At 43.3% G+C, this 15900-nt stretch overlaps 1 protein-coding gene and 1 long non-coding RNA gene across 3 annotated transcripts in view; one reads left to right on the top strand and one right to left on the bottom strand.

Annotated features, from left to right (window-relative positions):
* The window catches only part of LOC139576399 (reticulon-4 receptor-like), a 120885-nt gene extending 109857 nt beyond the window's left edge, over positions 1-11028 (top strand). For both annotated transcript variants that reach the window (XM_071402504.1, XM_071402503.1), the window contains exon 2: positions 8894-11028. In XM_071402504.1, coding sequence (XP_071258605.1) covers positions 8894-10308 — 1415 coding nt within the window. In that variant the 3' untranslated portion in view covers positions 10309-11028. The remainder of the gene's footprint in view (positions 1-8893) is intronic.
* LOC139576408 (uncharacterized) overlaps positions 1-15900 on the bottom strand; it is a 530253-nt gene that overhangs the window by 419728 nt on the left and 94625 nt on the right. The gene's annotated exons all lie outside the window — the stretch shown is intronic.

Raw genomic sequence — 15900 nt, forward strand, 5'->3', positions numbered from 1 at the left:
ATCCACTAGAAACTCATGGACAATAGAACCCCATAGTGGGGGTGTCAAAATATCCATAAAACCTAGCGATCTAACAGGGAAATGGTTCCAATTATTTTTCCACAATACATTTCTCCCATGGGGGAAAACACTTTAAATAAGGGCTGTGTTTCGTGTAGGCTTACTCTGGAATGACATTTTGATAACCATGTAAATCTGTCTCAGACAGTTTCTAAAACCCCCTATGGAAAAATTGTATGGTGGAAAAACGATTGGAACCATTTCCCTGTTTGACCGCTAGGTTGTATGAATATTATGACTTTGTCAGCTCGGGGTTTCGATCTAGCAACCTTTCGGTTTCTGGACCAATGCTCTAACCATAAAAAATAAAAAATCTGTACATTAATATACTGTATTTTTTAAGTTATTCAAGTATAAATTACCAGAGTGACCATACATTGCCATAGATTACTTCTTAATTACTAAAATTACCGGTGGCTTTGCAACCCTACAGTAGTCACATTGAAAAGCATGATACAGAAGACTATGCAAGAAACTTTGACAATGGCAAATGGTGCATGCTCTTAAAGTACTTGGAAGGTCACGTTGAGCTTGACATAAATAGTTCAAAACCTAGAGGTCGAAATCCCCTATAAGTTCCCCCTTTGCAGCAGCTTGCTACCAGGCAATTTCCACCACCGTCTATCACTCACTTCTTAAATGGATCATTTAAGAAGTGGATGGGATTTAGTCTAGAGGTCGAGAGTAAGAGAGAACCTTGTTTGATTTGTTTTTCTCCAATTGTAACCCCCTTTGCAAAGAGTTCATCTCAACTTGCCTCTGTTGTTGACGAGCAGAAAACAATTGCCATTCTTAAACGTCTAGGTGCCAAACGCCTAACACTAGAATTTTTCCGTAATGATCCTGTCCAAGTGATGTGGATGGAGTACATAATGTTAGGTCCGACTGTAGTCCGACTGTAGTGCCTTTTAAGTACAAACAACTGTTTTATTGCGCTGCTGGGGCTTAAACCGTTTCTAAATAGCCAGACTAACTGCGTAACCATGGCCAAGACAAAAAATCAAAGAACAAGTGCCAGTCTAAAATGGTGTCAAACACTACACTTGTACCATAATGAAACTGTTATGGGGTTGCAGAGATTGCCAGGAGAGTAGATAATCTAGTTGGTCCCCCCTTTGCTGTTTAAAAAGCATCCACTCTTCAGGTAAGGCTTCCCACTAGATGTTGGAACATTGCTGCAGGGAATTGCTTCCATTCAGCCACAAGAGCATTCGTGAGGTCGGTCACTGATGTTGGGCGATTAGGCCTGTCTTGCAGTCGGTGTTCCAACTCATCCCAAAGGTGTTCGATGGGGTTGAGGTCAGGGCTCTGTGCAGGCCAGTCAAGTTCTTCCACACCAATCTCGACCGACCATTTCTGTATTTCTGTATGCACAGGGGCATTGTCAAGCTGAAACAGGAAAGGGCCTTCCCTAAAATGTTCCCACAAAGTTGGAAGCACAGAATCGCCCAGATTGTAATTCATCGTATGCTGTAGCGTTCACTGGAACTAAGGGGCCTAGCCCGAACCATGAAAAACAGCCAAACTCCACCAAACTTTACAGTTGACACTATGCATTGAGGCATTCGCCAAAGCCAGATTCGTCCATCAGACTGCCAGATGTTGAAGCGTGATTCATCACTCCACTGCTCCAGAGTCCAATGGTGGAAAGCTTTACACCACTCCAGCCAGTGCTTTGCATTGCACATGGTGATTTTAGACTGGTGTGCAGCTGCTCTGCCATGGAAACCCATTTCATGAAGCTCCAGACGAACAGTTCTTGTGCTGACATTGCTTCCAGAGGCAGTCTGGAGCTCGATAGTGTGTGCCATGGTTGCTCCTAGACGTTTCCACTTCACAGTTGACCGGGGCAGCTCTAGCAGGGCAGAAATTTGACAAACAGACTTGTTGGAAAAATGTGGAATCCTATGACCGTGCCACGTTGAAAACCACTGAGCTCTTCAGTAAGGCCATTCTACTGCCAATGTTTGTCTATTGAGATTACAAGGCTGTGTGCTCGATGTTATACACCTGTTAGGTGTGGCTGAAATTGCGATTCCACCAATTTCAGGTGTGTCCACATACTTTTGTACATATGGTGTAATTGTATGCAGAAAATAACTACACCCATGCAGAATGATGCTCTTAGATGGACAAACACCTGTGCTTAGTATCACCGTAATGAGCTACCTGGTGTCACATGTTACATCTGAAAGATGGCAACCGCACTAAATACAGTAGCATTTGTGCTGCTTATTCCGATTGGCATATCTACGTTATACTTATGTGCTTCTACATGGCATAATTAAGTTACTTTAGCTGAAGAAAATATGCCCATGCAGAATTACGCTTGCTGTTACAGTACATAGATGTGCTATGCTATGGGCCATAAAGGATATGGACGAACCGCATGGCATAACACAAGGTAGGCCAACTCTTCTGATATGGCTCCCACCACACACTTTCTCAACTGAGACTTGCATTATACATTCTACACAATTGAATGTGCTAAAGTGGCAAGGGCTTTGGGTTTGGGGGTGCAGAGAGATAACTGTATGGAAGATACCTCTAAAAACCTCCCATTGGGACTTCAATGTCATCTATTACAATCTTCCCATTTTACCATGATGACATGAGGTTGTATTGAGGGCATGTTGGTTGGATTCCAACTACAAAACAGGACAAGTGGTCTCAGGTTTTCATAACTTCGTCCCAGACTTTAAGTGATTTGCTGGAATAAATTGTCACAGTTTTTTTTAAAGTTGGTCTCGGCATTGTGTTGACCATTTTAGAAATGATGACAAGCATTCTAAACATGCTGTGCTTTGAGGCCTTCACCCAGTGACTTGCTAGAATATATTGTGTCGGTGTTGTATTCTTTTTTTCTCGTAATGTTTCCCATTTTACAAGTGAAGAGTCGTGCATCTGAAAATACAGTGCTTTGGGGCCAGAAGTAGTTCACAATCTGGTATTGTTTACATATTTTCACTTCTCACTTCTCCCACACATAACGCCCATCCTCCTCTCCTCATACAGTTATCTCTCTGCACCCCCAAACCCCCCTCCCCTCACACACACACCCAGCCACACACACTGTTTCTCCTTTCTTTCTTTCAGATGTGTGGCAGACAGAACATGATCTGTCCCTCTGCCCCTCCGCTAATTGTGTTCTCGTCTGCATGCTAGACCACGGTGTCCCCCAGAAACACACACACACACACACACAAATGCAAATGCGCACACACACACTTTCACATATGCACACACAGAGCAGGCAGGGACCAGGTAGTGACTCCAATGCTAGTTATGTGGCATCTTGTCCTAAACACCCAGGTTTGATCAGGATGCACACATCTTTATTTACTGTTACAAGAGAGCATCTGTTCCATCCCTGCATAATGTTCTTTGGGGAAAACATTTAGGAACATTTAGGAAAAGTAGTTCCATGCCTGTATGTTCCTGGGGGGAAGCATTTAGGAGTGGTACCAACTTTTAAAATCCGGTCACAATTCAGTCAAAATGTAGGTCCTTAGATGACAGTAGGGAAGAGGTTTTAATGCACTCTATCACCATACACAATCACTTGGGTTTACAACCACTTTGTGACAGCGCTTTGGGAAAATAACAGTTAAGTTATTAATTTCTACATGATATAAGGCTGCATTTGTATGCATGAATGCATTTACAACAAACAGCCTAACGTACAAACATCTTGAATATATTAAGAACATGTTGAAATCCACATAGAAACAACAATCACTAATGTTGTGTGAGTAAAGAAAGAAAGAGGCCATTGCATCCCTTGAGATGCTCTGTGTCATCTATCTCAGAGAGAGACATCACTTCTCTTCCCTTCCTCTCCTCTCAGCTGAAGGATAATACTGTCATGTTACCCATCCGGGCCCAATCCAAGCCTCTTCAGAGTGAAGCCAGTATGATGGATTGCAGATCCCCTGGATCCCCTTTGTGCATGCCCTGTGTGCTCTCAAGGTGCTGCCAGGGTTGGGATAGGATGCCTCTATCATGCTGAGAGAAAGCCACGGATGGGGCTAGAGTAGTGAAGTAGTTCACACATACACACACAGCCAGGGAGGTATGCAAATGAGCTGGAGGGTGTCAGGCTTGTCATGCACTGCTGCGCTAAGTAAACAGCGCTCTCTGGCTGCTCCCACTTATGTCCTCCTTACCCCTCCTCACCCCTCGCTATTATCTGGAGTGTTCTCTGTTCTCCCACATTGTTCATAGTCGTTTTGTTTTGGCAAATAATACAATTAGACAAGTGAGGATTATGCTTGATGTCTGCCGTTCATCACCAGGTTGTTAACTGTCTGGGCATATCTCCACCTCTGTCTCCCTGTCTGTGTCACAAGTGGCATAGTGCTTTGGTCAAAAGTAGTGCACTATATAGGGAATAGGGTGCAACTTGGGACTCAGGCTCTGCATCCTTTTGTGAAGACAATTGCTTCTCAAACACGGAAGCGAGCCTGAGTCAATGAGCTTCAGTTTACTAAGAGCTTGGGAGGATGTTTGACTTTGTATCGTCGCCATAAGACAAAGAGTTTCTTGGCTCATCTTAGACAGAGTTAAGATTGCTGTTGGACAATAATGGACTTTTCTCGTGGGATGCCAGTTTCTGAAACACCAGTTTCTGGAGATGTGGATGTGTGACATTGTGCTGTGTTGGGCTGTGTTTCGACACACCAGATAGGGGAGATTCAATGTTGAAACCAAAGCTGGCAAAGCAAAATAAGATATATTTTTGGGGGATTTATGCTACATTTTGTGATTGTTTGATATGAAGGTTGCCACCAAAACAATAACGATGTTATATACAGTATGTATTCAGGTAACACTTTACATTAAGTTGCCCCTATTACTATGTAACTAGCACATTCATAACTGTTAACAACATAGTAGTTTCATAGGTTTTACTATATAACTACATGGTAATAGGGTTGTTGCGGAATCAGTTATTAAACAATTGGAAAAAGGAATGTGTAATTACACATTCACTTGCTGAAGGTTATTCCGCATGTGTGCCATGACCTGGCTCAAAGGCTATTCTGAATCAAGTGTATTGTAAGAACCATGTAGTTACATAGGATATACTTGTCATTATCATGTACCTAACCAGGAGCAAGCAACTTAACGTAAAGTGAAACCCAGTAGTGTATAAGCTTTATAATTACTTAGTTACAATGTAACAACCTTTGTATTTACAATGAAACAACCTTTGCAGACCATAGGCTATCCAGGAGAAATTTGGAGACAGGAGGACATTCAATTAAATGCCAACGACAAATTAAGAGACAGAAATAGTAATAGTGACTTCCATTTTGTCTGCAGAGGACAGTTTGAGAGGTGATAGGTCAGTGTGACATAATTTCCTGGTGAACTCAAACAAAATTGTTTAAAAAAATTAATTCAATATTTTAGTTGAGGTAATTGATGTAGTATGTAGGTAGCGTTAAAATGACCATGCATAAATAATAAACAGACAGTAGCAGCAGCGTAAAAGAGGGGTCTGGGTAGCCCTTTGATTAGCTGTTCAGGAGTCTTATGGCGTGGGGGTAGAAGCTGTTAAATGGTATCAAGAATATGCATATCCTTGCTTAAGGTCCTGAGCTACAGGCAGTTAGATTTGGGTATGTCATTTTAGGTATACATTTTTAAAAAGGGTCTTATCTTTTAACCTTTTTGTTCACTATTTATTTACATGTATGTACATTCAAAAGAACAATAAATAAAGAAGCCAGAAGAACACTGACATCACACTGACCTCTCACAACTCTCCTATGCAGCCAAGTGGAAGTTACATGTTATTTCTGTCTCTTAATTTGTCATGTTTTTAATGTGCAAAGTAAGTCTCCAAAATAGTGAACTAACATTGTAAATGAAATGTTTTATGATGATTTAGTAAAGTTTATTAACTGAGTTGAAAACGTGTTGACATTAGGCTACCAGTGCCTAGCTAGCTACATTAGTGAATGATGTGGAAATGCTAGCTAGCTAGCTTTACCACCCTGTATTTTTACTAGCTAAAATAGTTATAGCTTTGAGTCTGAAATGGTTGAGTTGTTTGAATATGAATCTTTCTCAAATCCATTAAAGAAAAGTCAAACTGTAAAATCATTTTCCTCATTTCCCTTGGTTAGCCTATTGTCTGCAAAGGTTGTTACATTGTAACTACAAAGCAATTCAGATGTCACTTCACTTTATATTGTTGCTTTTACCAAAACAGAAATAAACTAATTGAAAAATAGCCGATAGTTGTTACAATTGTTGTTACATGTAACAAGGTCCGGTTTTGGTTTCAGTTATTAACATGGTACTTCACAGGTGACGTTAAAATGTGTAATTACAAAACAGTTGCATAGTGGAACAAGAACATGTGTAATAACATCAGTAGTTACACATGTGGGATAACCTTCATCAAGTGAATGTGTAATTACTCATTCCTTGTTTAAATTGTGTAACTGATTCCTCAACAACCCTATTACCATGTAATTACATAGTAAAACATATGTAACTACTATGTTGTTTACACAGTTATTAATCACGGAACTGTAAGCACAGTAAAAACAAGGTGGGGTCAACGTGATGAGGGCAAAAACGTCTTTGGATTTCTTAATTCTGTTTGACAACACTAATGGCAAGGTAATTGACACAGTCCTATAGATGTAGGATCTTAATTTGATCACCCTGTTGCACGACAACTTTACTGCAATGCAGGAAATGTAAAACGTGTAGTGTATTTGAGGTTTTTAAAAGGCTTCTGAGTTGCAATTTCCACCTTTACATTTCAGACTTGAAAAATGTCCATTAATTATAATCCACATTTCCTATTTCTGAATGATTATTTTCCTGCTGTAGCAAACTGTCTATAATTAATATCCTACATCTGTATATAAAGAAAGCAGTCAGCAGGCAGCAGGCAATAATTAGTATAAAAAAAATAATGACAACTGATAACACCTGATTGGCTTAGACTATACTGTCATTCAAAAGATTAGAATGAAGACCATTATAGAACATTATACCGGGAGCTGAGAAAACCAGGTCTCCAACATACAACGCATGGGTGGAAATAAGACAGTGAGCGGAGATGCGTTGAGGAGATACAAAGCCTGCTGCAGTTACAAAAAAAATATATCGCTATTGTTAGAGAAGCAAGTGGCTAGGAATTGGGAGGGAAAAGTGTTGTGATGCAGAAATAAAGAGTAGTGGAAGGAAACTTAACAGCTTTCTGGTGGCATAGTGTGTCTGGCTGAAGGCTGAAGAGGGAGATTGGAGGGAAAGTGCAGCGGGGGGCTGTTGTCAAGCCACACCACAGCCCCCGCTTCACAATGGCCAGGGATGAGATGCTACAACTGCTGCATGAAGAACAGGAAGGGATGGAGGGATGAGGGAGGGGGATGAAGAGAGGGAGGGATGGATTAAAAGCAATGGAGAGGGAGGAGGGAGGAAGAGAGGGACGGAGAGGGAGGGAGGGGAGGAGGAGGAAAGAGAGATGGGGTGAGATAGGGAGGGAGGCAGGGGAGGAAAAACAGGAGTGGTGGAGAGAAGGAGTGAGTGAGTGAAGGAGGGTAAAGCTCATGCATTTTCCAGTACCTCACTACCTGTCACGGCAGAGCCTGGGATTCCAGTGATGGCTGTGGCAGCTGTGGATGGAAATCCTCACTTAGGACAGGAGCTAGGGCTGGATTCACTAAGATTTGTACAATATCTGCCAATAACACCTGACACCTGACATGACATATTGGATTTGGCATCTCCTGCTGTCACACTTTGAAATCTTGATCTGCATTTGATGAATTAGTGAAATCGCTATACTTGTATCTGTGCTGTGTCTGCATGTTCCGGTGTTAGGTAGGCGATAACACATTGCATTCCTATAACTCAAGCGAAAATGAATTACTTCTGGAAACAATTAGAAACACAACAGTGATAACATAACTTTTTTTTAAGTGATCTCAAATTCTATTTGAACCCAGTTCTGCTCTCCACCCTGGAAACTAGCATCAAGATCTCAGCCTCTCAGCCAGGCACGAAAGGGTCCAGGCTCCCACTACACTTATCTTTACGCGACAGGCTAAATGTCAAACCTTAGTTCCATCCGCCCTATTTGCTTTGGTTAATTCTGCTTAAAAGCTACACACCCATATTTAATGAATCAGCTTCTCGGGACCCCTCTCCTCAATCGTCCAGGTCTTCATGCTTGCGTTAGCAGCAAGGAGGAAATGGGTCCGCAGGGGCAAATAATCACTGACGGTTTTCTCTTTAAAGACACACTGCATTACTAGTTAGGAGAGGACTAGGTGAGAGCCTAGAGCTCTCCAACCCTGTTCCTGGAGAGCTACCGTCCTGTAGGTTTTCGCTCCTACCCCAGTTGTAACTAATCTGGTTCAGTTTATAAACCAGCTAATTATTAAAATCAGGTGTTCTAGATTAGGGTTGGAGTGAAAACCTACAGTACAGTAGCTCTCCAGGAACAGGGTTGGAGAGCCCTGGCCTAAAGGGTGTTCCACTGCCTCTTTATGCTGCAGAATATTCAGGGATTACTTACTGTAAATGTAAAGGAAAGTGATGTAATGGTGATTGGATAGGTATATGAATTGAAGTTCAATATTAGGCCAGTGTCTAATTACAAAAAATTACCAGGGAGATCAGGGAACAATATTGTAAAGTTTTTGTTTTGCTTTAGAGGAAAGCAAAATCGAAAACCAATCAAGAGATAGGCAGAGATGTTCACATTTAAAAACCACATTTACAAATCACATTTACATTGAAATTAAGATGAAGTATTTTTATGTACTTGTAGAACTGACCCACTCATCTCTTCTTCTCTCTCCAGGGGGCCGACTCCTGTTCCTTGTGTTGTGGTTAAACCTGGTGCCTCGGGGAGCAGAGGGCTGCCCGGTCAAATGTGTGTGTTACAGTGAGCCACGGCCCACCGTGGCTTGCCAGCAACAAGGACTGTACTCCATCCCCAACGAGATCCCTGTGCAGAGCCAGCGGATATTCCTGCAGAGCAACAAGCTGACCGTGGTCCGCTCCACCAGCTTCAGCTCTGTACACAACCTCACCGTGCTCTGGATGTACTCCAACAACATCAGCCACATCGAAGCTGGGGCCTTCTATGGTCTGGAGCGGCTGGAGGAGCTGGACATTGGGGACAACAGTAACCTGAGAATCATCAGCCCCACGGCCTTCAGGGGCCTGTCCAAGCTTCACACCCTCCACCTGCACAGGTGCGGCCTGTCGGAGTTACCTGTCGGAGCGTTCCAGGGACTGTTCTCCCTGCAGTACCTTTACCTACAGGACAATAACCTACTGGCCCTGCACGACGACACTTTCCTGGACCTGACCAACCTCACCTATCTCTTCCTGCACAACAACAAGATCAAGACCGTATCGGACCACATGCTGCGTGGCCTCATTAACCTCGACCGCCTGTTGCTCCACCAAAACCGGGTGATCTACGTCCAACCAAGAGCATTCAGTGACCTGAGAAAACTGACCACACTGTTCCTGTTCTACAACAACCTGACCGTGCTGACTGGGGAAACCATGGACCCGCTGGGGTCCCTCCAGTACCTGCGTCTCAACGGGAACCAGTGGGTCTGTGACTGTCGGGCCAGGACCCTGTGGGACTGGTTCAAACGCTTCAAGGGCTCCAGCTCAGAGCTTGAGTGTAACGTCCCACTGGAGTTGTTTGGGAAGGACCTGAAACGGCTGAAGAGTGATGATCTGGAAGGGTGTGTGGAAACTCCTCAGATCCAAACCCAGCTCTTCAGCTCCAACCTGTGGTCTGGAAAATTTGACTCCACGGAAAATCCTCTGGGAAATGGAATTCCCAGGTGTTGTCTTCCAGATAATGATAAGTCCTCTATCATCTCTGGGAAAACCATCCCTGACCCCTCATCCTACAACAGCCGCCAGATCACCAACAACCCCCTCAAGGAGAAGGAGAACATATCCAAGACCAAATTCAGAGAGCAGGAGCGAACAAAAAATGAGACCATCCGGAATAAGCAGAGTCTCAACGACGGGCCTCTGGGGACTCTGTCCAACAACCTTGACCAGTCCTTAGTCCAACTGCAAGATCTGGAACCTTCTACAGCCCCAACCAGGAAGAAAAAGAAGTGCACTAAAAAACCCAAATCCGATGCACAATGTCTCAAAGGCCATGGATCTACAATGCAGCTGGAGCTGAGTTTTCTCTTCATGTCCATAATCTGGTTCTGGTTCTCGTTGGTCATGTCTTAGGACCTTAGGGCCTGGGATGGGATTCATGCTAAATAAACTTTGTTGGGACTCACAGATTGTTATTAATGCTCATGACAATGATACAGAATCTATCTGCAGTGATCTCTGACCTCCACTAACAGCCCAGAGACTGATAACCCAGGAAGTCAGGTTTGGACCCTTCGCCAGGGTAACAAGGACTTATGATAATAGAGAGGTTAACAAAAAAGGATGCCTTTGCAGAACATGTCAGATCTAATGTATATAACAAATTGTTTGTTCTGTATGTACTGTACCGTGTCTAAGCTACACCACTTTGGAGACTCCTTATTCCCTTTTCTGTCTCAAAAGCTTTTACTGCTGAGACAGTGACTGCTTAGACAGACCACAAAAAATTAATAAAAAATAACATTAATTCCAGAGGGTCTGAACGCACACAAAGAAAGTTTAGGGTTTGTTTGTTGAAAAATTGATTTTCACTCCCCCATTATTTATTCAAAAAGTGTTGCATTTGTCGGGTACGGTTATGTTTTTTATGTTTATAAGTAAAGACAAATGTTTATTCTCTCCCCAGTTTGAGTTTATGTATGTTTTTATCACAGTATGGGTACGGGTAGCATTGGCTAAAATAATGCTATCTAAATGTTTCACAGAGATTGCAATGGAATCATAGATATGCATTTTATTTTACTTGTGTACAAGTATGAATATATTATGAATAAAAGTTATCCTTTCATATAGCTGGTTGGTTATTGATGTGTTATTTTTAGGCACTGGAGGATAGCTCTCAAGTATAACTAACAATCACACAGAATTCAACAGCATTAAAAATAAACACTCATGACTACTCAATCATAAACTCAGCACAAAAAGAAACGTCCTCTCACTGTCACCTGTGTTTATTTTCAGCAAACTTAACATTGTAAATATTTGTATGAACATAAGATTCAACAACTGAGACATAAACTGAACAAGTTCCACAGACATGTGACAAACAAAAATGGAATTTAAAAAAAGTAACAATCAGTATCTGGTGTGGCCACCAGCTGCATTAAGTACTGCAGTGCATCTCCTCCTCATGGACTGCACCAGAGTTGCCAGTTCTTTCTGTGAGATGTTACACCACTCTTCCACCAAGGCACCTACCTGCAAGTTTCTGGGGGGAATGGCCCTGGCCCTCACCCTCCGATTCAACAGGTCCAAGACGTGCTCAATGGGATTGAGATCCGGGCTCTTCGCTGGCCATGGCAGAACACTGACATTCCTGTCTTGCAGGAAATCACGCACAGAACAAACACTACGGCTGGTGGCATTATCATGTTGGAGGGTCATGTCAGGATGAGCCTGCAGGAAGGGTACCACATGAGGGAGGGGGATGTCTTCACAGTAACGCACAGCATTGAGATTGCCTGCAATGACAACAAGCTCAGTCCGATGATGCTGTGACACACTGCCCCAGACCATGACGGACCCTCCACCTCCAAATCAATCCCCTTCCAGAGTACAGGCCTCGGTGTAGTGCTCATTCCTTCGACGATAAACGCGAATCCAACCATCACCCCTATTGAGACAAAACCGCGACTCGTCAGTGAAGAGCACTTTTTGCCAGTCCTGTCTGGTCCAGCGACTGTGGGTTTGTGCCCATGGGCCACATTGTTGCAGGTGATGTCTGGTGAGGACCTGCCTTACAACAGGCCTATAAGCCCTCAGTCCAGTCTCTCTCAGCCTATTGGGGACTGTCTGAGCACTGAAAGAGGGATTGTGCGTTCCTGGTGTAACTCTGGCAGTTGTAACTCATCCTGTACCTGTCCAGCAGGTGTGATGTTCGGATGTACCGATCCTATGCAGGTGATGTTACACGTGGTCTGCCAGTGCGAGGACGATCAGCTGTCCGTCCTGTCTCCCTGTAGCGCTGTCTTAGGCGTCTCGCAGTACGGACATTGCAATTTATTGCCCTTAGGCAAGTTCACGCAGATGAGCAGGGATCCTGGGCATCTTTCTTTTGGTGTTTTTCAGAGTTAGTAGAAAGGCCTCTAGTGTCCTAAGTTTTTATAACTGTGACCTTAATTGCCTACTGTCTGTAAGCTGTTAGTGTCTTAACGACCGTTCCACAGGTGCATGTTCATTAATTGTTTATGGTTCATTGAACAAGCATGGGAAACAGTGTTTAAACCCTTTACAATGAAGATCTCTGAAGTTATTTTGATTTTTACAAATTATCTTTGAAAGACAGGGTCCTGAAAAGGGACGTTTCTTTTTTTGCTGAGTTTATATTGCTTCCGCAGACTAATGCTTACGATGTAATGTAATACTGTACATGTCCAAACATACAGTAGGCCTATGGCAGTGTCTGAATTCATTCGCACATACAGTAATAATTATGAGACCCTATTATACATTGTGTATGATCTAATGGACATCATGACATAATTCATTACCTAAATAATAGCAGAGGCAGGTTTCCTCTTACACTGCCAACTCAGATATTACATCTTCAACATTCATAAAAATGTACAACAGCATTCTGTTATACTGTTTGAATGAGGTATGTGAAAATTATACACCTCATAAAACTATAAAAAGATCCCTCAGATGTTTTCAGCAAAAACTGCCCTCAGATCTATAGTGAACAACAGCTAGTGAAACCTCACATTACACTTCACCTATGTGTAGAGTAAGTAGACCGTAATCTCTCCCTCAGTTCATCTGTAATCTCTCCCTCAGTTCCTTCTAAACAGATGGCAGGCCCACACTCATTTTCTTCCTTGAGGCCCCCATTATTAGCCAAATAATGATCGTTCTGTGCAAGAGCCCCAACTTAGACAGGCCCACTGCATAAAGATGGACCTGCTCTATTGCCAGTCCGTTTCTGGCCCAGGCCTACAGTGGCAAGGCAGGCTCATTGTTTGTGGCTGATTACAGAGTGCTTTGTCAAAGGTGGCCTGATCTCAAGCCCCAGTATTGTAGTACTACACATTTAGTTCTTTCTCCTCTCAGTCCTCTACGGGATACTGGCGTACGCCACCGGATGAGTGACATGCTGGCTCCACTGTGTTTGTGTGTGTGTGTGAGTGTGGGGTTGGGGGGTCATAACCTGGAGACCACATGTCATGCTTTTCTGTCTTTTACCACATTTTTTCTTTTTTCTTTCTCCTACTCTGTGGGAGGCTAAAGGCACCTGGTCTAATGTCACCAACACTGCTATGTCTAAAGAGAGTGCCCATACACCTTTCGTCAACAGGCCTGCCCTACATGCTTTTATTATGACCTGTAAAAGCTATTTTATTCTCAACTTTTTAACTTTGTGGGGGTCTAAGTGTATCTGGTCTAATGTCATCACAGTTGATATGTCTGTAAAGGAGTAGGCCTACCCTTAGCACCTTTCTCAAAATATGCTTTTAGTGTGACCTCTAAAAGCTATTTGAAAAAGCTCTACACATAATAATAGGTCGTAAAAGCCCATTTGGAATAGCTATACCACTGTTTCTTTGTTCAAATGCCCTGCATGTGTCAAGATCTTGCTTGAGCATTAACTGCAGACACAGTATGCCACTTGCATGAAATGCCTTGGGGCAACTGACAGGAAGATCAAATAAGATTTATGTACAGTGCATTCGGAAAGTATTCAAACCCTTCCCTTTTTCCACATTTTGTTACGTTAGTCTTATTCTAAAATGGATAAAATAATATTTTACGCTCATTAATCTATATAAAATACCCCATAATGACAAGGTGAAAACAGGTTTTTAGAAATGTTTGCAAAAATAATGAAAAATACCTTATTTACATAAGTATTCAGACCTTTTGCTATGAGACTCGAAATTGAGCTCAAGTGCATCCTGTTTACATTGATCATCCTTGAGATGTTTCTACAATTTGATTGGAGTTCAGCTGTGGTCAATTGAATTGATTGAACATGATTTGGAAAGGTACACACCTGTCTATATAAGGACCCACAGTTGACAGTGTGTGTCAGAGCAAAAACCAAGCCTTGAGGTCATTGGAGGTCCCCAAGAACACAGTGGCCTTTATCATTCCTAAATGGAAGAAATTTGGAACCGCCAAGACTCTTCCTAGAGCTGGCCGCCTTGCCAAACTGAGCAATCGGGGGAGAGGGGCCTTGGTCAGGGAGGTGACCAAGAACTGAATGGTCACTCTGACAGAGCTCCAGAGTTCCTCTGTGGAAATAGGAAAACCTTCCAGAAGGACAACCATCTCTGCAGCACCACCAATCAGGCCTTTATGGTAGAGTGGCCAGATGGAAGCCACTCCTCAGTAAAAAGCACATGACAGCCCGCTTGGAATTAGCCAAAAGGCACCTAAAGGACTCCAGGCAATGAGAAACAAGATTCTCTGGTCTGAGGAAACAAAGATTGAACTTGTGGCCTGAATGCCAAGCGTCACATCTAGAGGAAACCTGGCACCATCCCCACTGTGAAGAATGGTGGTGGCAGCATCATGCTGTGGGGATATTTTTCAGCGGCAGGGACTGGGAGACTAGTCAGGATCGAGGGAAAGATGAAAGGAGCAAAGAACAGAGAGATCCTTTATGAAAACCTGTTCCAGAGCACTCAGGACCTCAGACTGAAGTGAAAGTTCACCTTTCAACAGGACAACGACCCTAAGCACACAGCCAAGACAATTCAGGAGTGCCTTCGGGACAAGTCTCTGAATGTCCTTGAGTGGCTCAGCCAGAGCTTGAACCCAATCAAAAGGCTAGCTTTTTCAAACAGAAATTTGCATCATGCAGCACTAATTCCAAAAAGATTTGGGACACCGTAAAGTCCATGGAGAATAAGAGCACCTTCTCCCAGCTGCCCACTGCGCTGAGACTAGGAAACACTGTCACCACTGATAAATCCACAATAATCGAGAATTTCAACAAGCATTTCTCTTTGGCTGGCCATGCATTCCACTTGGCTACCCCAACCCTGGACAACAAAGCCCCACCCCCTGCTTCTCCTTCACCCAAATCCAGACAGCTGATGTTCTGAAAGAGCTACAAAATCTGGATCCCTACAAATCACCTGGGCTAGACATGTCTGGACCCTCTCTTCCTAAAATTATCCAGGGCCATTGTTGCAACCCCTGTCACTAGTCTATTCAACCTCTCTTTCGTATCGTCTGAGATTCCTAAAGATTGGAAAGCGGCCGCGGTCATCTCCTCTTCAAAGGGGGAGACACTCTAGACCCAAACTGTTACAGACCTATATCCATCCTGCCCTCCCTTTCTCAAGTATTTAAAAGCCAAGTGAACAAACAGATCACCGACCATTTCAAATTCCACCGTACCTTCTCCGCTGTGCAATCTGGTTTCCGAGCTGGTCACGGGTGCACCTCAGCCACACTCAAGGTCCGAAACGATATCATAACCGCCATCGATAAAAGACAGTACTGTGCAGCCATCTTCATCGACCTGGCCAAGGCTTTCGACTCTGTCAATCACTGTATTCTTATCGGCAGACTCAAAAGCCTTGGTTTCTCTAATGACTGCCTCGCTTGGTTCACTAGCTACTTCTCAGATAGAGTTCAGTGTGTCAAATCGGAGTGCCTGTTGTCCGGACCTCTGGCAGTCTCTATGGGGGTGACACATGGTTCAATTCCCCCCGGCCG

The sequence above is a fragment of the Salvelinus alpinus genome, chromosome 5 (genome assembly GCF_045679555.1).
Source record: "Salvelinus alpinus chromosome 5, SLU_Salpinus.1, whole genome shotgun sequence".
NCBI lineage: Eukaryota > Metazoa > Chordata > Actinopteri > Salmoniformes > Salmonidae > Salvelinus > Salvelinus alpinus.